Source organism: Epinephelus fuscoguttatus, linkage group LG23, assembly GCF_011397635.1.
Source record: "Epinephelus fuscoguttatus linkage group LG23, E.fuscoguttatus.final_Chr_v1".
Lineage (NCBI taxonomy): Eukaryota > Metazoa > Chordata > Actinopteri > Perciformes > Serranidae > Epinephelus > Epinephelus fuscoguttatus.
This window is the reverse complement of record NC_064774.1, coordinates 22,520,222-22,542,495: the sequence shown is the minus strand read 5'-3', so window position 1 is coordinate 22,542,495 and position 22,274 is coordinate 22,520,222. Positions and strand designations below refer to the sequence as shown.

Below are 22,274 nucleotides of genomic sequence, written 5' to 3'. Positions count from 1 at the left end.
AAAAGCTGAAAAAGTTGTGACTATGATATAAAGGTACTTAAGGTTACTGAGTCCAAAGGAAATGATTGTTCTCTGACTGAAGGCTGATTTAGTCCATGAATAGTCCAACCCAGACTTTTATTCTTCTCAGTTAATTTAAGTAGAGTCTATTCTGGCCAAAGAAAATGGGGTGTCAACAGACACTGGAATCTAAGTTGACACTTTAAGTCTGCAAAGCTTAAATTAAAAGTGGAAAAGAGCATTTTGTGGATGGAAGTTTGGATTAAAAAGTGGATAGCTGCCTATTATGAACAATGTGAAGTACACGTTGTCTTTGGCGTGAAATAACCACGACATATAAATGATTAGATTTAAGAAAAGATACATTCTGAATCAGTCACAAAGGAAAAGCTTGTGTTCCGCTGGCTTTCCTCATTTGATTAGTAGAACTTTACGGCACATGCTAGAATACCACACCTGAGACTAGTTCAGCAGAATTTGCTATCCAAGCCCTCTTTCAGCTTTGTAAAGCAGAGATTGATAAGGCTCCCTCATCACCAATAAATGAACTATAAAATATAATATCACAAAGGGAAAATACAAAGACATGAAAGATGGTATTCCATTTCACATTACAGGGGAAATGTTGTGCTTGTGTTTTTAATGACCGCAGACTGCTTTTATGACTCCATCTCCACTGAAAGTAGAAACCCAAGAGCAACAGGACACGCAACAACCACCAGTCACATTAGTGCACTGACCTTGCTTGTAATCTAGAGACAGATCTGAATGTGATCACACTTTCATGACTTCTTTTGGGTAATTTATGGGAGCAATAAATATATAAAGATAAGCTCAATTATTCATTTTTAATGATGGCAAACTTTATAATACCACTATGACCATGGAAGCAGATACATTAAGAGGTATTTAAAAGCACATGAGCTCAATGTGAATACAATAATACATTTTAGCACTGAGTTCTTTATCTGCACAAATCACTTAAAGCAGCAATATGCGGGGGACAAAACCACTGGCTAAGCCTGATATTTTATCAAAATAGGTTGAAACAGTGGGCTGCAACATTGCTCATAATAAAAATCTTTATTTCATTGTGCTTGCAAAATTGCTTTCCACTGCTCTCGAATAAGCACTATGAAATTGGAATTCAGTGTACTTAAGCTGCAGTAATGATTGGGCAGCTTGGCAGCCACCCATGTGGTGACCTCATAGATTCTGGAGCTGTTGCAGGACCCGCAGAGAGAAATGGGCAGAGAAAGGGTGACCATTCCTATCTCACACAATGCCCCTGAACAGACCTCTTGCTCGCATAGTTTTTCTGACTTCGTGAGTATTCGGCAAACAGTAGTTCATCTACAATGCAAAGCCAAAATACAAGAATAACTTACATTGTCTTACTCAAGCTCATGGGGTTTGAGGGGACTGTTCATTTGGAGGTCTAATCAAACGACCCAAAAATATCACCATTGTTCCACGATGCATTTTTATTCTGATAGTGGCCGTACATTCCAGAGTAATGCTGAAGTTTAAGTGTAGATGTGATGATCTGGCTGGACAATTGTAAGTGAATTGTAGCCTTTAAAATCTCCATTATCTAGTAGTACTTTTGTCACTCCCATTGGCATAGCAGTAAAGCATTAGTTTTCTCAAGGATATAGAATACTGAATATCCTTCTATATATGTATTTGCAGTATGTTTACTCCATCTAATACGTTCATATTGTGGGGTGCAGTGCTGCCTTTGATTTTTAGTCCTATTAATTTAATTGGTTGTTTATAATATTGCACAGGGTGATAAAAAATATGAAGTTAGACAGCATTGGGATTGTTATCCAGATTGGATGCAACTTCATACATGTGCTATTTTTAGCGTGATAACATGCTGATATCCAATACAGTGCCTGATGTCACCTTTAAATAGTAAAAATGATGTCATTTAAATGTGCTTTCTCAGTGCAGATATCTCTGTTTTGATATCTTGTGGCTGTCACACTGCTGTTTTTCATGGTTTAGTTATATAGGCCTTTTTCCACATTTTTGACTTGCTTTAAAACAGAAAGCATAGGTGTTATTTATAACATTAATGGTGGCCTTTTTCATCCCGGTTTCTCAGTAAATCATTAGTGAGCCAGCAGGGCCCTGGAACTGGAAATGGAGTGCAGCCATTATTAATGTTAATAATTAGGCTACACCTGTGCGTTTCCTGCTATGACATGTCAAAATGCCTGCTGAGAAAAGGCACACTGACTGATTTGACATCTCTGAAGATATTTCCCATGAAAGCATTTCCCAACTTTATACTGCACTGTTTGGCAGTCATCCACCAATTGTTGACATGTTTGAGCTGCTGTGTGGTTGGCATGGGGATGCAATGAAAGGATTGGGATATAAAAATATTAATAACAGTGTGGGTGTTGACTGAATTGAATTCGGGCTTTGCCCAATGATTGTATATGACGATGGACAGCGTGACAACTCCCCTAAAGTGAAACCAAAACATATCGATTGCCCCCTGGTGGTTGTCTGGGCCAAACTAAAAATTGGAAGTACACATCACGTACAGTTTTTTTTTTCCCCTCAAAGATGGGTTTAAGTCATTTTTAGGTAGTTCTTATCACGCTGATTTGTGTCCAAGTGTTTCATTTTTCTGAAGCTTGGTTTTATTGAGTTATCTGATGCTATAAAAAGGGGGTGTGACATCAGGAGTGACAGCTGTGTGTGTCAGTCAGTGTGCTCCGGATTATTGGCACTGCTCGCGATTGGGTAGGATAGGTTTATGAATGGCAACTTGATAGTGTGGCTCCAATTGCTACCGAGCAGACTGTAGCTCCAAATGACATCAGCAGCACAAGATGGCAGCACCTAAATCCAGGATATTTTGGTTTCATTATTGTACAGCGGGAGGAAGTGGAGACGTGTCATCCATCCTTATATACAGCCCTGTCTGGTTTTGCCCACCGCACTTATAGAGTTGGTAATTTAAGCACCTGGTGCATGCTCCTATGTAACACTCGACAAGTTGTATTTTTGTCTTAATGCCGCTCCACTCTTGGTACAACATTTATAACAACTGTCGAATCAACCTTGGGACTTCCCTGACACTTACCTCATATTCTTGTGAAAACTTGAGGTTGTCGTTGGCTTTCAGGCGCTCTAGATGATCTGCGAGGTCCATAATTGGGATTGGAGGGTGGCTAGCCATACCTGTCAATCAGATGGACTGAAGGTCAGCCAGCAGTCTTTTAAGAGGGAATCACCCAAGCACAAGCCAACAGTGAATCATTAGATAAGCAGCATGTGTGTTTAACAGGGGGAATGGAAGAGTGGATCTTGTTAGGCTAGTTTGTTCACTCAAAGCAGTGGCCATGCTCATAAAGAGAATATGGACACAGAAGCCAATGAGAAGTCACCGAGCACAACTTGCCCCACTGGGACTCTCCCTATTGAGAGAGAAAAACGTTATTCACACGGAAAGCTGCGGTGGATAGTTAGCATGACAGTAAGACACAGACACAAACAAACATCCCAAAAGACAAACAAAAAACATTCAAAATGTTAGGCCAGATGTTGATGTCTGCTTTGAGTGATGACAAGTTTTCAGGCTGTCATTTCAAACTCCGCCTCCTGTGATGACGTAGCATTAACACCAGGTGGATTAGATGTGAATGGGAATACAAGACTAGGCAGAAAAAAGATAAAGAAGGGAATTAAAGCTAAAAAAAAAACAAAAACAAAACAAAACCATGTCAAATGCATAATCGAGACCAACTAACTTGACAAATGGAGGTTACTGGGGTGACTGGACGCACCTGAACCTGTGGAGGAAACGGCGGTGTAATTAAATACATTGCAGATGTCATTAGCAATGTGATGACTACTTTCTTTAACAAACAGAAGGTAAAAAATTGAAATGTGACAAGAAGTAGTTGAATGATTTATGTGTATTCTAAATGGGACATTCATTAGTAACATACAGATCATCATGCTAGAAGCTGGGCTATGCCACCATGCTTATTTCATGGAAATAAGAAAGCGCACAGGGAATAAAAATCCTAGCAGCACGAATCAAAGTTGAGCAACCAAAGGATATTATTTGACATTCACGTTAACCTGAGGATGCTGACATGGTGATATACCACTTGCATAGTCTGCAGTTAAGTGCACTTGACTTTGACTATGTAGAACTGACATTGTTGAATATAGGTGGTAGTCGTGGTGTGTCATCAGCATATTCAAGAGGTGTAGGGAAACAATCAAACATGTAGGGTTTGAACAGCACTGATGCTCACTGAGACACATTTTTGTACATGCTTTCAAAGCCCAGCCTGTGGCCAAAGATCTGCAACTTGAGAATTCAGGTGCCATTTTGACACACCAGATGCATGACAGTCACTCTCTCTCTCTCCACCGAGGTGATGTTTCATTTTGGTTGCCGGCACAAGTGGGCATTAGCTAATGGAAGCTGTGCCTCGTTTTCCCACCCACTCTCACGTCTCTGAAAGACGGTAAAGGGTGTTTCTATTGCAGCCCACTACTCAAAATCCATTTCCACCACTGGGGGACAATGAAAGTACCATTTCCAACACGCCGTCGCTCAAACATCAAGCATCCTTAAGATGAAAATGTCCATTGAGGGGTAAAGAGGTGGAAGAAAGGCTAGAGAGAGTAGGGGAGAGAGGTGGTCTAATGTAGGAGTGCTTCAGGACTTGAGAGAAAGTGGTCACGTGGCTGGGGGGGGGAAATGTTTGGTCCTTTTTGAGCAGCGAGAGAGCCAAGCTCTCAGAAAGGCTGTTGGGGGAAAAAAACTGATGGCTTGAGAGGCGAGTGAAATAGTGGGAGGATGGTTGAGATCACTCTGAGCCAAAAGGAAAAATACCCCTCTGCCAGGTTGAAACAGCCAGTAATGGTCCTAACATCATTGAAGAGCTTTCATAAATATGCATAATCTTTTTTCAAAAATGAGCCTGCAGGGATAATTCATCCTCCTTTCATACGAGCTGACCTGAAAAATATGGCTTTGATATTACTACATTATTGGCAGTCTCTGAACACCTGTCCCCAAAGCAGGCGGTGCCAGAGGAACTCAAACGGCAGTTAAATGTGTCTGTCTCGGTTGGCACAGGGGCAAAGATGCATACCTCCTTTCTGGGTGATAAATGGACTGTGACTCCCATCATTCCCCCAGGCGAGAAAAGGCCACACGACTGGGCCAATACTCGACCACTGACCACCACTCACCTCAGCACTAAAGGTCAGATCGAGTAAACACTAGTGTTTACAGCTTGCCACCACTCTCTCCTTGCTGTCCATACGCATACAAAGTGGAACACAGAGAGCCATGACACATTTCGTATTTCCCTCACCTTCCACAATGCTGCGTCCTGTCTCCTAGCAGCAGGATACCATCCAAGCAGGACTGTGCTATTCTGAGTAAGCATGACAAGTTTTGATGACCTGGATAACCCAGGTGCAGAGGAAGACGACAGCTGCCATGAAACTGTCAAGCTTGCATTTCTGCCTCTTCATTTTCCACTGAGAAGTGTCTCCGGGGAGGAAACTGTCAGTTTTGACCCTCTGTGCCTTCTCTAAGCACCTGTCCACCGTCTACCAGCACCTGCACTGTCTAACTGCTCACTTGTGTAGTGCCAATCTCGCCGCAGAATTGATGGGTACTTTTCAGGACGTCAAGGTATGAGGTTTCAATGTCGGCAGTGGGTGCGAAATCTAATTGTGAATATTAATTATTCCTTTAAGTGAGCAATCAGTAGCATTGGCATCCCTTTCAGTTGTGAATTCACAGTGTATGAGACAGACATCATTTGGAATACATACCAGGCGTTTGGAAGTTGAGGCGTCGAAGTTCAACAGGGTCAGTGGGATGATGCAGTGGCATTTCCTTGCTGTTGGGGAGACTGCCTTTCCTAGCTTCAGATTCTGCTCTTTTTCTGTAGAACAAACAGCAAATTTTTTTTTTTTTTTTTTTTTTTTTGGCTTGGCACTCAAAATTCTTACTGTATAACCTCAGCTTGCCTCGTGGACTAATAAATACTGCAGGCAAATATGTAATTAAGGAGGTGACAGGATTGCAATCTCTCAGTACATAAGGCTACAGGGGGTGGACTAAATAACATCATTACCTCACAGTGTAATGCAATCTAATACAATAGCCCTTAACCCTTAAATGCTACCTTTAGTGCAGCCTAATGTTCAATTGTCAGTGATGGTGTCAGATACAGTGGGGTGTCAAGTCAACTCTATAGTACTCCTGAAACCATTGTTAGGGGTGGTATTTAGATTGCTGTATATTGTAACCCTGTCTTGCTACTGTACAGACAGAAACAAGACAAACAAAAAGCTACATGCTTCACAAAGGTATCATTTACTGCAGGGCTGTGTACTGGATTGTATTATGTTGTAAAGTATCCCTGTTCCAGTCCCCTTTTTCAGTATTTTGAATGCCAGTTATAAGACACATATTTGCAGAGTATCATTTTCATTAGGGATGCACCAATTCTGGGCCTATACGCATACACTGTTTGAAACAACAACTTGGCCGATAGCTGATACCGATGTTTTTTTGTTGTTGTTGTTGCTGTTGTTGTTTATTTTATTTTTGCTGTTATTTATTCCCCATTTTGTGCCAGGGAAACAAAGATATTTTTGTTTAAAGTAACTTTATCGGTCATACAACTGCTTCAAAAGCCTTTTTACTATATACATATCCTCCTGAGACCTGAACTTTTGTTTGGTAGTTTTGTCAAACGACAAACATTATTAATCATATATACGCAAGTTTGAACCATAAAATGTGATCAGGTTTTGGACCTTGGGATCTGCTGCAGACTAACTTTGCAGAGATGGCTGCCATCTTGTTTTCACATGGATTAGTGTATTTTGCTCTAACTACCACTAGATGGGGCAAAAGAGTGTCCACAAATGAGGACAACAGGCCTATGTTTAAGCAAAACAAAGTATAAGGTGCAGGAAACCAAAAATGTGATGTCCTCATCTCTCAGGATCTCAGGAGGATATACATTATCATATATTGCTGTGAAACCTTCAACAAAAATCACCTTCAATAATTTGTTGGAGTTTTTCACCAAAAATAAAACATTAAATGTGAGCACCTGATGATGATGTTAAAATGTACCTTCGCCCAATGCTTATTGTTTCGGAATAGAGCTTGAATGCATCATGGTGTAACTTCTGGTCACCGGCTGCTAACAGCTAAAGCTAACTAACTCTCCTCCTGCCGATTTCAACATGTATTTGTAGCATTATAAGGGAAAAAATTAGGTTGCGTCCCCTGACACATCAATTATAAGTTTACTGCATCCTTTCATCAGGAAGGGTCTCATGGGAAAATCACTGTTCATCCCAAACATGAACCCAAGGTGACGGGATGCCGCTAGTCTGGAGCCCTGCTTTTTCCTGCGTACAACTGATGTGACACAACAGAAAAACATCGGCCACTGCCATCGGTGAATGTCATCTTATTTGCCGGTAGGTGGATGGCAGTCAACAAGGCCAATATCGGCTGATGAATTGGTGCATCCCTATTTTTCATACATTTTCAGTGCACATAATTGTCACCTCTGCTATAAGATGCTATATGTCAGTTTCACAGAAATCAACGTGGCTTGTTCATTTATAAGAATCAACACAGAATTGGCCACTGGCATGGATAATATTTTGGTCACTAGTAATTACAACATACTGTGCGTACAATGGAAAGGTAATACAGTGAATTTTTTGACAAAATGAATGTAAAGATTTATAATGGGAAAAATAAAAAAAATGTGCTTTGATTTCTCAGTAATTGCCTGCTGACAGCTGTTATATATATATAGAATGTCGCTTTGCTAACAGTACGTAACATGTGTTTAACATATGTTCATTTTGATTAAGCACATACTAAGATTTCACGAATGACATCAACTCCACTGGGCAACCAATTTCTGTGTGTTTAGTTATAATTTGTACAATTAGGGAGGAAAGGGGTTTAAAGGGAGTTAGTTATTTTCTACTTCTCTCTCACTCTTACCTGTCTGGTTTGCTGCTCCATTGGTCAGCAAGGAAAGAAATATCGACACAACATTAGGTGGTAAGACCTTTGGCTTATGTAATTGAGAATTCCAGAAACGTTTCTTTAGAATAAGTGAATGACTAACTTTATAGGAGACAAACGATACCAATCATATCTCAGTTTTTCCTTTGCGTGCAAGATTAGTGATGCTTCACTTCAGAGATTATGCTCAATTATGCCGCCTTGGGGCTCTTTGTTTCAAATACTACAGTTTCCCAGGTGCATCCAAGATTCCTACATTGTATCTCTGCTATTTCAAGCAGTTTCAGCTGATTGCTTCTTGTTCAAGCATAAAAGTCTTCTCTTGACTCCTAATTGCTGTGTCTGTCTTTTCCTGCAAATAAGCTTAGCACTGTTAACATTATTGAAATCAAGAATTATGCATACTCAAGACCGATGCATGTGGTATTATAAATGAGAACACGTGCGATCATAATTTTGAATGAATATGTATATATCGAGCATATATCATTAAGTGCGTGCTTCCATTTTAGAACCCTTTTATTTAGGAAATCTATTGGTTTGGTAGCAGACGTGGCTTCAATTATTCTGTGTAGGTGTATGAATGACTCTGATTTATGTCTCTCTCTGATGAAGCTGCACATTGTTATTCCCATGTCCTTTCTCAGAGCTCAACATAACATGGTTGTTGCCCCTTGTTTTGCACAAGAGGAGCATTCTGCCACATAAAAATTGATCTTGACAAGAGAAATATCTCCTGGTTATGCACCGAATGTTCCCTAACGTGGCGGTGACACCAACTTGGTAATCGATGTGTAAATCTGCCTGCCACAAATAGAAAGTCTGAAACCCCCCGCACACACGGTCTTTGTTCACTTTCAATTCACCTTCTGTGTTATCCAAAACTTGATATGAATAGGATCCAAGGACAATAAGGTGTAAGGGAGTAAAGCCGTGTGCAGAAACCTCTAACATTACACTACTATTGATGTATTTTTTTGTCTTCAGCATTGGTGCTGTTACTGATTATATTGTGCTGACTCTTCACTAACTAATCTTACCTTCACCAAATTACTTCTTGAGGACTACTGTGAAATTCTGCTTAGGACTGGACATTTGATTGAATGAACTCTGCAGAAAATTTGCCTCATGGAAAAGGTGAGAAGAGACGAGATAAAGAAGGACAGGGGGAAAATATCAGTGTCTGGACACATGCATGTAAGATATGTGTGTATCCTTGCAAAGCAGGAGGGCATCATAAGGTCAGAGTCGAGATCCAGAGCTAGTCTCCCTCGTGGAATGGGTAGTAGTAAAAGAGGGGGTGGGGCTGGGCTGGCTGGGATGCTTGCCCAGGCCCCAAGGCCTCTCTAAAAGCTGCACACACACATGCAGTGACATGCAGCAGATAGTCAAAGCTCTCCCCTCCTACGCTTGACTGATGAGCAGTGACAGCATGAGGTCTCGCTACCACTAGGGGGTTTCAGACAAAAAAAAAGAAGCTGTTTTGATTCGGTGTGAAAGTGCACTACCGCGAGTGTTCTCCACAGTTTTACATGTGTTTGTTTGTGTGTGTGTGTGTGTGTGTGTGTGTGTGTGTGTTTGTGCGTGCAGGGGGGGTAGATGGATGTGTCTGATTAACTTTCAGTCAACGCACATGTCTGTGTGAAGGATTGTGGGTGTCTGCATTTGATGGCTTAACAGTTTGGGTAGCTGTATGCTTGCATTTACTCATCTGAGATTTAGAGTGTGTGTGTGTGTGTGTGTGTGTGTGTGTGTGTGTGTGTGTGTGTGTGGTGCTGAAAGTGAGGGTCATTGATAGTCTGAAGATCAATGCGCCTCAGGCTTTAAGTTAAAATCTTACATTTAGTGTCTGCATTCCAATGTGCTAATTGAAGATTTGCACGCGTGGCAGTGTATTGGTGTCATGAATCTTCAATATTAAATGATCACACATAAATATTGAGTGGCTCTACATGAATTTTAAGTACACATGTTAAAGTAATAATGTGTACTGTCTGTAGTATTTATGTTAAGTGTTGAGGTAGTTTTCCCATCTGAGCTGGATTCCTGTGCTTTTTGCTCCACTTATGAAACAGTTATGCTTTTCTAATTCTATATTCAGATTATTATTTCATATCCTCACCTTTTGTAGAGTAGGATGGCAATGACGATGCATATGATGAAGACAACGGCTAGCACAGGGCCCACCACCCAGATCAGGCCTTCCTCCTCGTCGATGATCGGCTGGGGGTCGATGTCAGTTGATACAACTGGGTCGGAGTAGGGGCTGGTGGCGTACATGATCTGAGCCAAGGAAAACAAACACTGATCAATATTCAGCATTAGAATCTGTGGTTATTTTTTTCCAACCACCATATGCTGCTTCTGTATACTAAACTTTATCCAGTTCTATGCTCCATCATTTTATCTATAATCTGGTGATTTGGAAAGATATTTTCTTGCTCATGTCATGTTACCACCCAGGACTGAATGCCAAAGGCTACAGTAGATCCAGACATATTTAAGCTCAACATATTCAAAGCACTACTGCGAGACTTCAATTAATTTACCCTCACGACAGAGCATTATCTAACAAGACTCTGACAAAAGCAGCATGACCAACAATACAAATTAAAAGCCAATTCAAAGTTTTGCTGTGTAATTTCTGCTAAGCCTCAGTTTGACCAATCAAAATTATCTTCAGTATCTCTCCTATACAGGAGCCGTGATTGAACTATTTCACATTCTATGAGGAGATAAAAAAAAGGTCTTGTGGGATGAAAATATATGCTTCAGTGGGCAAATTAGAGATTTCCCTCCGTTCGCCATTATCGTTTTGCTCTACCTGAACTCAGGGTTAGTGGAGAGAGCGCGAGGCAGCACTATAGACCCTGCAGCTCATCAAATCCATCATCACGCCTGCGGCTGCCTAATCATGCGGCTTTCGGGTCTTCAGTCCAGACAGACACATGCACACACACACATACACACACACACACACACACACACACACTAGCTGCAGCAGCGGAGATAAGGTGGACCGCACGTAGGACGCAATTAAAGAGGAGCGCTGTTATCGAGGTATTCTTGCGATCAGCTAAGGTCTTAAGGGGTTTCTCCTCCCCAAAGCAGCTAAGGGTCAGCTTCTTGGGCCAGCTGCAGCTTTAAGTTTTTAAGTCAAAGCCTCACAAGGGCTCCGAGTAACACATCTGACCAGAAGCAAACTCCGACCCACTGCTGCGATGCAGTGGGTTTAACCCTCTCTGTCTATTTATGTGTACAGTTTCTAGCACAAAGACCTCAAGATCACAACCACGGGGTATCCAAGAGGCGAACAAGCTCAGGGTTTGAAGCTGAACTCAAGTAATGGATATAATAAATGATAGCAGACTTACGTTTTCAGACATCTCCAAAACAGCGAGCACAAAGAAGATGTACTCCTGGCCATTCTGGAGTTTCTTGTTTTCAAAGCCCCTGTAGGTCTTTCCATCTCCCAGGGTGAAGTCGCTGGGCAGGTCTATGAAGGAAGCAGCGATGTAGGCTTTGGGCTCTGCCTGCCTCCGGAATCGAAGGCCTCTACTTGTACGGTTTATCTCCTTCAGCAGCTACAGCGAGGAGTAAAGAGGCAGACAGTTGATAACACGGCACACACATTAAAACACATCCACGCCAGATCTGTCTATCTAGATTTCTTTCTGATTGCCGAGCTGAAAACGCTGATTGCAATAGGCAGAACATTACAGAAAAGATCAATGACTTATTTCATCTGTTTTTTTTTTTGACTACAAAAGATTGCGAGATTAAAAGATTGTGTGGATTCCCAGCATATAAAACAGTTGAGGATTATCCAACAGCTTCAAACAGTAAAAAAGAGACGGAATTAATTTTTGCTGGATTTGATTAACATTGTTATTTATTTTCCAATTCAGTTTTTCATAAATATGAATGAATGACATGCAAAGCGAGGATGAATTACATTATGTATCAACAAATGGCTTCAAACTACGTTTTGCCAAGCATAACAAACCTTATCTTTCAAAATTTAAACACGAGTATGTTATTGGCAGGGATTATCCAAAAAATTTGGATACCAAGGGACATGTTTCCAATGTCACTGCCAGTTTTCGAAGGGAATTATTACATATCAAACCAATGATTTTTTTTCTTCAACATTCATAGTCTCTAAGATAATTAATATTAAAGCCAAAAATGCCACCTTTGCTCCTTCAATCAACAACAATAATAATAATAATAATAATAATGATAATAATAATAATAATAGGCTGAAAGAAACTGATCAAATGTGCCCTTCATACAAGTCTGTTCCATCTGACTTTAAACTTCCAGTACAAAGCGTGGATCATAATTATGCTAATCAAGCCTGGCTACTTGTTTGGGCGTCTGATTTCATATCTCTCACTTGTGTGCACGAATGAGTGCGTGTGCGCACGCCGTGTGTGGCTGTCATTCACATTGTGTGTGCGTTCTTGTGTGTGTTCTGTTTTGGCTGCGGGGCTGTTGGTGCTGCCCGATAATGTCTTCAATCATCTCTCCTGTCAACACGGCTAAATCTAGCTGCCCTTGGGAAAAGTTGTGAAAAGGTGAGTGCCAATATTGACAAACAAATAAATTCTGACAGAGGGGCGACTTTTGGGCAATCGGTCAAGGCTACAGACAAGGGCCTATAGGCATGAGCTGTAAAGCCAATGCCAGATGAGACATGGTGTGTTTTTTTCTTTTGGCCCCATAGACACGTGATGTATTGTGATGTTTATACAATTGAAATAAATATTTTAAAAGTCACAGTTTCAGAATAAGTTAGAATTTGCCAGAGGATTTGATTTATTGAAGAATGCTTGGCTGAATTTTAATTTTTTGTGACCTGAAGGGGAATAACTTCTGAGAAGTTTTCATTTCTACACATTTCTACGACAGAGACTACAGTATATGCTGCAGCAAATGTGTGGAACCATTAGCTTTCAGTGTTTGACACTGCATCTAAAGGAATACCTAAAATGTAATCACAGCCAACAATACATAGTGATAAAAGCTTTCGTTGGCTAACGCATTAAATCATACCTGCAGTGTGCAGAAACTCCTGAATTATCTCAACCGGCTAAATATAAAAGTTGTCAAGTGTTTTGTGCATACGCAGTAGCCTAGCTTTGCCTGAAATGAGAAGAGACATGAAGGCCTGATGCAGCTCTTCAGGTAATTACCACAGACACAAAGAGGAGGAGGAGGAGGTGGGGATGGGGGTTGAGTTTGCAGTGCACTTGATGGCTACTTCATGTTCTCATTTCCATATGAACAGTGCTCTCTGCAGCTATTTGCGTCAATCAGCGAGGCTCATCTCCTGTTCCTCCTGCCCTCTTAGTGGCCTCAACTTTTTTCCCCCCAATTTTCAGAAAAGAAATGTGAGCTATGTGCACACAGTTATGTCGGCCCTATTAGGAGGCTGTGTACAAAAACTGGATCTTGAAAAAAAGCACTGGAATTTTACATGCCATATTTTCAATTTTCTTTCCTGGTAACCTGAGTCATTCTGACCAGCTCATCCTTTAAACCTACCTCCTCCAAATTCATCTCGTCCGGATTGTCCCAGGGTTTGAAAAACTTGCCAGTACGCTGCTTCTTCAGAGGCACTACCACAATGTAGTATCCCCTGGAAAATAAAATGTAAAGACAGTACATAAATAATCTACATGAGGTCAAAGATCACTGCCACCTTTCAAAAGACACAAGTTCACAGCTTCTATTTGCATGTCAGTGGTCGCTGTTTCTGGCAAAACGGGGTATGACAGCAATAACAAATACAGCATTGCCCAGTGTCTACCATGTCAGCCTGTACTAGGGAGGGGAGTGCTTAGCAGAATCAGATGAAAAATGATGCATAATCATGCCATTAGCAAATTATGCAATTCTTTATCACTTTATTGGGGCTATTTTCCCCTGTTTCCTATTTAATTTAAGCATGTTCAGAGAAGTCAGGCAATACGGTTACACCTCACTGAGGCCCCCCGTGGGCTAATTAGGAGACCTCTGCGAACGCAGAAAAGATACAGAATTAGAGGGATTTTCATCCCTTCATCAGGGTGGCAGGAGAGATAACAGCCTCTGCCAGAGTTTTCTGGGCTTCCTGGTTGGGCACCGCACAAGCTAGCTTTAGCCAGGGAGGCAGTGTGGCAGGCTAATGGGAAACTAATTAGCTTAAGCTCTGGCATGGGAGACACTGGGCCAAGTGCATCCAGCAAGATCAAAAAACCCAAGATGGGTTTGAAGCATCAGTCTACAATCGGATGTGCTCCTTGGCCTTCTGACAACCCTGGGCTTTGTTGAAAGGCTATAAGAGACTTTATAGGGCTTAGAGGAGTGCGCTTAAATGAGTCGGGCTGTTTCAGTGTGTAATGACTGAGGTGAAGTGGATATTACACTGAAATGTAGGGATGAATATAAATGACTCTGTTTTGGAAGAATTACCCCTGACAAGGGCAGCTATCAAGTTATCTTCTTTATTTCCATTCACAGTGCAGCAGTAAGAAATAATAGTTAGTAATGTGGACATCAGCAATGGAAAGAGAAAGTTCAACTGTCTGTGATGTCTTTACAAGTCACATATCCAACAAATTCTAAAATCATATTATGCTTAATGCAAGTTGGCAATTACAAGTCGGGCAGCATCTGGGATCTGGATAATCAAAGTCGACTCGGGGATGGCACTCCTGGAGTTGATTAGGTCTGTTAAAATTTACTGCCTGCCAGTTAGTCTGTGTACAAGACACAGCTAAGAAAAGTGCATTGATTTGACTGACAAGGGCTCAAGGGCGTCTTGACAGATGATTCGAATCATTGACGTTTAGGGGGCTGCAATTAGAAATCACCTTCAGTTTAATCATCTCTACTCACCTTATTTTCTCAGATGTCTGCACTGATGGTAGCTCCACAGTCACCATACCATCTGAGTTGGTTTTACCAATCAGATATGGTTTGGTGCGGAGGATGTCTGGGGCCGTCATGGTGGAAACACGATGCTGCAGACCTCCGGCACTGTTGCCACGATTGGTTAGGAGAAAGGAGTACTGTGTCTCAGGCTGAAGACCCGTGATTAGCTTCTGCGTTAGCTTCCCATCCACCTCCACACTCTGCCCATTATCATAGAGGATCTGTGTGTGAATGAGTTGATGTGTTATGTGAAGTTTCGGTTGTGGATGTTCACTGAATCATTCTCTGTATCATAGTAATACATATGGAAAAGGTTTATTTATCTAGGCAGTGCTCACAGTGAAAGGCTGAGCTGGGTTGTAGGTGTCTGGGATTTCCCAGGTCAGCAACACTGATGTCTTCATGGCAGCTCTCACGTGAAAATTTTTTGCAAACACTGCTAAAAGAAAGGGGGAGCAGGTGATTTAGACACAAAACATCCTCTTTTATCTATCTACTCTACTGGTCCCACACCGGTGCTTACCTGATAATGTCTCCTTCAAAACCAGGCTGAAATCACTACTACACTGAACTCAACACTGTCCTCTTACCTTCTTACCAACACCAACTCTTAAATTAATGACTGACCTTTGCTTGACGAGACACAAAAAGACATACATACTTACTCCATGTGAGTTTATTAAATCATTCTTAGATTAGGGAGACTAAGGGTAGGGCAATATGTTAATACCAAAATCTTGTGGTTGATTCCAGACTTTGTCAACTTCTGCCATTTGAGGCTTTCAGAGGAAGCTGCTGTGGTTGGAAAGGGCTGCGCAGGGAAAGGTTGATTTTAAAAGGGAAAGAGCTAAAAAGGTTCAGGGACTGGTCCTACCTTGATCCAAAGGCTGTGTCCTGAATTGGACACTTGGGCTATAGGGACCAGAGCCCTTGCTGGTGAAGGCACACATTTTAATATCATAAGTGGTATCTGCCTTAAGGCCATCCAGGATGACTGTTGATTCCGGGGCGGTGATGAAGAGTTCCGAGGGACTGCGTGGGCTGTTGATGTCCTTATACTGCAGAGCATATTTCACTATTTGGCCGTTTCGCTCTGCCAGCAAAACAGGTTGCCAGCTAACCTGAATGGTGGAGGTGGTGGCGCCCTCTGCTGTAATGCTCTGAGGGTAGCCGCTTGGGACATCCTCATTTGTGGTGACTTCTTTGACTGTTTCTTCGCCAAAGCCCACCTTGTTGCGTGCAGAAAGGCGAAAAGTGTATGAGGCTCCCTTATGGATCTCTTTGGTAGTGTAGTGGTTCTCTCGCTCGGGGAACTCGATAACAGTCAGTGGATCCACGTCTTTGCGGCCAAAACGGAGGCGGTAGCCTTGCAAGGGACCATGGGTTAATGCTGGGGGATGCCACTGGAGGAGAGCTGTGCCCATGTTGGTTGTACTGACCATTAGCCGTGGTTTTTCAGGAACTAAGACAGTATCAGTGGAGAAAGGGACAACTTAATATGGAGAACCATGTTTCCATCTTATCATTTTTGGTACACAGGCATTCAATATCAGTTAATTATGCTATCTGTCTGTCTGTGAGTACAGCCAAGTACTTTTACCGTGGTATAACACTGTCAAAAGCAGCGAGTGCAAGAGCTGAATTTGGGTGCTTTTTTTTCTTGTCTTTCTTTCAGTTCCTCTCCATTTTTCATTATTTTTGAAAATGCCTACAGCATTGCTGTGTCACACCACTGGGTACGAGTTATTGCAATAAATGAGACAGCAATTAGCTGCATTCACACTTTACACGCTCGATGACAAGAATATTTGCCTCGTGCTTTTTTTCCCCTCATTGGCTGCAGTTTCACAGCTTCACAGAGCAGAAATGCAGTTTCATGTGAAAATGTAGTGTATTAGCAGAGAACCACAAGAGATTTGTCAGCAGTCACAGTTACAATACCTGCGCCAGTGGTGGTGATCAGTTTGGGCTTGCTGCGTGCACCGTCGCCCTTTGTCGTATAGGCTGCCACAGTAACTGAATATGTGGTCTCAGCCTGCAGTTCTGTGATGATCATTTCCTGTAAAGACCCAGGACTTTAGTTGAAGGACACCCACTGGATTATTGCAGATACATGCAAGTACAGAGATATAATGGGATGTGATGTCAGCGTAATCATCACGAAAGACACAACAGACACATTCTCTCAGCATATACTGAAAACTGAGGCATGCTTCAGTGGAAAAGGATAGTGTTAACAAGCGTTCGTAAAAAAACAACTTCGCTGAACTTAATTTAAAATAGCTTTATCAGAGTCAAACCTTTAAGGTCAGTATTAGTGTTAGTCAAGGATTCCATCCGCAGTTTTAAAGGTAAATATCTTAAGAAGATGAAATAGCGCTCAAGCTTAAAACCTTGAGGTCTTGAACTCCTAATGCACAAAAGACACATGCCATTCATGCAGAGGATGACAGCAGGGGAAAACAAGATTGGACTTTTGTCAAGTTTAACTACTCACATGTTCGGTTGAATCATCATATTCCCACTGATTATGATATAAGAATATGGAGAGAAAAGAGACAAGAAATAAGGCCAGGTACAGACACGACTCACTGGTGAGAAAATACACACAGTTTGTCTGCAACCACCAAATAAACTTGTTATTTGATAGAAATAATTGCGGCAAAAATAGCATTAATTACATGTAGACTTCTAGATATAAGAGTGCTCAATGTCTGCATCCAGCAGAATTGTAATTAGTGATAAATCAGTTTAATAGTAATTGTTTTACTGAGTTCAGTTATTGATATGATATGATGAAAAGGAGCTTTTTTCCACTCCAAATAAAAGACTTTGCTGTAAAGGTGAGAAAGAGAATGCGATACTGTGTGTCTGAGAGAAGAGGTGGCTGGCTGAGGAGGCTGTTGTACCTGGGCATCATCAATCAGGATGTCCTTGATGACTGGCTGTCCTGTGGGCTCCCCATTAACCATCCTGACATAGTGCACCTGGTACCCTCGGATCTGACCGTGCTGCTTGGTGGGCATCGGTGAACGCCAGATCACTTTAATTGATGAGGAGTTGACAGCCTCCACCTCAACTTTACGAGGTGGCCCGCTAGGAACTGGAGGAACACCATGGGATAGAAGAAAAAAGGTCAAAATTATAGAGAACCCCGTCACCCTCTTTTTAAATCTTGTCCAAAATCCGTAGCGCAAAATGCTGCAGTGACCAAAAAAAATCACAAAAGTGCAGCAAACTGCAACAAGCACTGCATGACATCAATATTTCAACAATGGTAAGGGGAAAAAACAACAGCAAAAACAGGTCTGACAACTGACCTAATCTTGAAACATTAAAAATGGGTAGTGGATTTTTAAAACATGGAAAAAAAATGTGTTTTGCCAAAATAGAAAAGTGGAGCCAAAGAGGGGCTTCAAGTGTTTCAAATGCTTGAAGCACTGCAAGAATTTTGGCTATGGTGCGAGGAAAAAAATGAATAAAAAATATGATTTTATCACATGAGGGGAGGAAAAAAAAATGGCCTTCAAAAAATTCTTCCACCCTTTGTTTTTCCCACTGTCCAGAACTTGTCCTTTTGCCAAGTTCCTAAAAAATGAGTTATAAAAAATGCTGCCATTCAAAAACACTGCAGAGAATATTTCAAAGTTTCAAAAATGACAGTTGGGATGGAAGTTGGAGGCCTGCAGTTGAAAATGCCATACCATGTGTTGAAATTGAGCAGCGTAGGGGGGAAAAAAAGCCAAAAAAAAAAAAGTGCTTTTGCAAAGTGAATCACAGTTTGTTCGGGTGAAAAAGTGCACAGTCCAAAATGGGCTAAAAGTATCAAGTGGTGACAGTCGTATTAGAAGCAGGCAGAGAGGGTAGAAAAGAAGAGGGAGCTGTAGATATAGGCGAGGTTGTTAGTATTTGACGGGGAAGGTTAAGAGGGGGTGGACTGGATTTGCAGCTGGAGGTTTGTTTTAGCGAAAACATACCATCCTCCTCTGTGCGGATGAGCTGTGGCAGGCTTTCTGGTCCTGCCCCGACATCTGTATGAGCAGTGACCGTCACACGGTACTCTGTCCATTTCTCCAAGTTTTCCAAAAGGTACTGAGAGCTTTCCGGTGGTATGTTGGTGATTTGAAGAGCAGTAGTATTTCCCCCTTCAGTCGCAGCATATTGGATGGTGTACTGTGTTATGATCCCATTTTGTAATTCCACTGGTGGTGGCCGCCAACTTACCAGGACGTTGGTGGAGCTGGGGCTATAGCACTTGACTCCCTGAGGTGGGCCCGAGGGTTCTGGTTGGCGAGTTGGATTTGGTGCAGGTGAAGGGTTTTTTGTTTGGTCAGGCCATTCATTGAGTTGGATTTTTTGTTTTAAAGGAGTTTCAGTTTTTGGTTTGATCGGGGTGATGATGGTAGAATTGACCAAACAAAGGAAAAAAGAAGAGGAAAATAAAATGACACAAATGAGGAAAAAGCACAAGGACTCATGTGGGTAAATAAAACATACTTCAAATCAATGAAACATCACAAATAAAGACGAAACAAAAGGCAAAAACCAACACAAGAGTGTACACACTGAAGATGAATGGAAGGTGTTGATTGGAAAAAGGACAGCTTTAACATATGTAACCTACCTTTGGCAAGAAAAAAAAATTAAAAAAGGGAAACAAAAGTCACAAATCCTAATAATCTACTTATTAGATCCTTTAAATTCTAAAATAAAAACCTAAAATATTTGAAAATACTCAAACAATTTAAGATAAACCATTCCAAAATAAATGTAGTAATAACTAAGACAAATTTGGCAAGCAGTTACCATCAATCCAAAAACATAAAGGTTGATGCTTTAACTATTTAAAACAGAAAAATGTTGTATTTGTCACCAACCTTTCCGAAGCCTGTTGGTTTGTGGTAAAAGCCTGATTGTACAACAGAGAACTTCCCAAGGAGACATGACTGATTTATTAGATTCTGATAACATTGGCATGCACTTTTTGATTTACTTCATCATTTACCTCAGAACATACATCTGGGCAGAGTTTGAACTGTCATACCCACCTGATCCCTGCCCTTGTCTTACACAGACCCCAGATTTATGTCAGATGTGCAAACAGTTCAGTGTTTTTTTCACTTATGGTTGGAGGGGAATTCTGTGACTGCAAATCAGAGTGAGTTCAACTGCACTTCATTTAGCTTTTAATAGAATCCAATTTTTCAGTTTTGACCCGTTACATAAATCTGGGGTCTTTTGGGTGGAAATGTCCCTAACTGTAGAGACAATACTTGCTTTGAGCTTTCTATGATATTGTTACTCCACAACTTTCTTTATTGTAATTTGAATTGAGTGTAAACATCAATGCCGAAAAATGGGAAAATCCCAAGTGGTTCTTGGCAGTGTAGCTACATAGAAAGCTCAGTTTCAAAAATTCTCTACTCTATTATTTCTGGCCGACATGCAATGTCAAGAGACAAGGCTTCCTTAGATGCCCTTTTATTTATGAAAAACAGTAACGCATATGTGGGCATTTCTATAAATAATTCAAGGATTTGTCAGTCATTTCAGTCAGGACTGTTTTTGCACAACAAAGGTAGAGAGGGGTAGTTTTTGTAACCTTGTCTCCTGACTTCACAGGAAAGCCTGGCTACGCTGTCCATGCAACCTTTTCAAAGTGAATACTGCATGGTCAGGTAACACTTATTTACTATTTCAAATGTTTACATCTTTCAAATGCATCAACCCCTTTAAAGAAAAACCATATTCGCTTTATCTGTGCTCAGGACCTTCCTGACATTCTTGTCAATTTTGGGGATTTTGCAGCACACGTAAAATTTGGAATGCATTTGAAAATGTGTTCCTTCCCAAATAGTTTAAACTCTGTCAGATAAGGAAGAAGACCTACGTGTCTGTGGAGTTTCTGCCGAGATCTCATTGGTGTAAGCTCCAACTCCATGTTTACTACGGGCAGCCAGCCGGAAAGTATAAGTAGTGAAGGGCTTCAAGTCCTTCAGCAAGTATGTTGTTGTCGGCTCAAAGCTGATACGTTTCTGCGGGGAGAATTTCATATTGTCAGTTTTTAAATTAAGACAGGGAGTTCCAAATAAAAAAATGAATACAAGTATACTGCCTCCTGATATGAAAATAAAATTCGAAGGTCTACGATTTTGCTGTCAGAAATAAAACAAGGTGTCAGATTATATAAATGAGTTTGACACTCAATTTAGTACACTTCATAGTGACTGACAAATTACATGGTAAAACCCATTCTTCAGAAGTGTCTGATCAAAGTCTTTCTTTATGTTACAGATTTTTCATACTGTATGAACTACTCCTGATTATACAAACATCAGGGATGCAGCCATAGGGCTGTATTTTTTTAGTGTTATGGGGAGACCATGCAAAATTATTGAGAAATGACACCATATAGTTGCGGTATAAATGTACACATTTCTTTGAACATTTAATGCCCATTATCATGTATAGACAAAATAAAACTACTGGACTGAGTCACTCCTACTTTGGTATTGACTAAGACTTGATAATTAGTGCTATTGGTATTAATAAGTTGGAAGCACAAGACAATGATAATGACACGACATAAAAATAAATGCACAAATACATAACACAATCAAACTACTTATATTTTGTATTGTGTTTGTTACAAGAAACTTTTAATGTAGTGACTGGCCAAAAAGACACAAGTCAGGAAATAATTACCTCCTCTTTGTCATCTCTCTTCCTGTATATAAGTTCATATCCTGTGATTTGATTTTCCTGTCCGGTCTGTGCTGGGGCGATCCATGAAAGCAAAATACTTGTTTCTGATTTGGCTTCTCCTTTGAAGTCAGTTGGTTGGGAGGGAACTGCAGTGGAAATGAAGGGATGAATTCATTACTCTCTACATCTCACACTATTCATTATCATTACAGTCATACTTGCACAGATGCCACTTTGTGGTTAGAGGTATTGCTACAAGAACCACATTGTATTTCAGGAGACGCTGTTGTTTCGGACAAACCAGGACAGTGCAGACACACAGTACATGGTTACTTCATGCTGAAAAACTTCTTTTCTAGGCGTTTGAATTTCTTGTTCTTAGTTAACTTTTCAGATACAAAACTATTTTTCCCACTTGAGAAAGCCAATTGAAGTTTTCCCCAACAGCCTGAAGACATTCATGTGTTTACAACTGCAAACCACTAATGAGGATGTGTGACTAAAAAAAACCCCATAGCTTCTAAAATGTTTGTGACACTCAGAGTTTAATTGTGGAGTGTGAACATTTGTTAAACCTTGA

At 41.0% G+C, this 22,274-nt stretch overlaps 1 protein-coding gene across 31 annotated transcripts in view; it reads right to left on the bottom strand.

Moving 5' to 3' along the window:
- Positions 1–22,274, bottom strand: part of LOC125884463 (receptor-type tyrosine-protein phosphatase delta-like) — a 427,644-nt gene that overhangs the window by 20,087 nt on the left and 385,283 nt on the right. For 5 of the 31 annotated variants that reach the window (XM_049569458.1, XM_049569464.1, XM_049569461.1 and 2 more), the window contains 16 exons: positions 21,695–21,840; positions 20,880–21,024; positions 18,967–19,272; positions 17,899–18,092; positions 17,487–17,513; positions 16,931–17,048; positions 15,864–16,451; positions 15,328–15,428; positions 14,954–15,210; positions 13,619–13,712; positions 11,443–11,652; positions 10,191–10,351; positions 8,045–8,056; positions 5,833–5,945; positions 3,774–3,815; positions 3,107–3,204 (listed from right to left, as the gene is read on the bottom strand). In XM_049569458.1, the coding sequence (XP_049425415.1) occupies positions 3,107–3,204; positions 3,774–3,815; positions 5,833–5,945; positions 8,045–8,056; positions 10,191–10,351; positions 11,443–11,652; positions 13,619–13,712; positions 14,954–15,210; positions 15,328–15,428; positions 15,864–16,451; positions 16,931–17,048; positions 17,487–17,513; positions 17,899–18,092; positions 18,967–19,272; positions 20,880–21,024; positions 21,695–21,840 (2,612 nt within the window). The remainder of the gene's footprint in view (positions 1–3,106; positions 3,205–3,773; positions 3,816–5,832; positions 5,946–8,044; positions 8,057–10,190; positions 10,352–11,442; positions 11,653–13,618; positions 13,713–14,953; positions 15,211–15,327; positions 15,429–15,863; positions 16,452–16,930; positions 17,049–17,486; positions 17,514–17,898; positions 18,093–18,966; positions 19,273–20,879; positions 21,025–21,694; positions 21,841–22,274) is intronic. The other 26 variants (XM_049569460.1, XM_049569484.1, XM_049569466.1 and 23 more) reach the window with 13 other exon arrangements.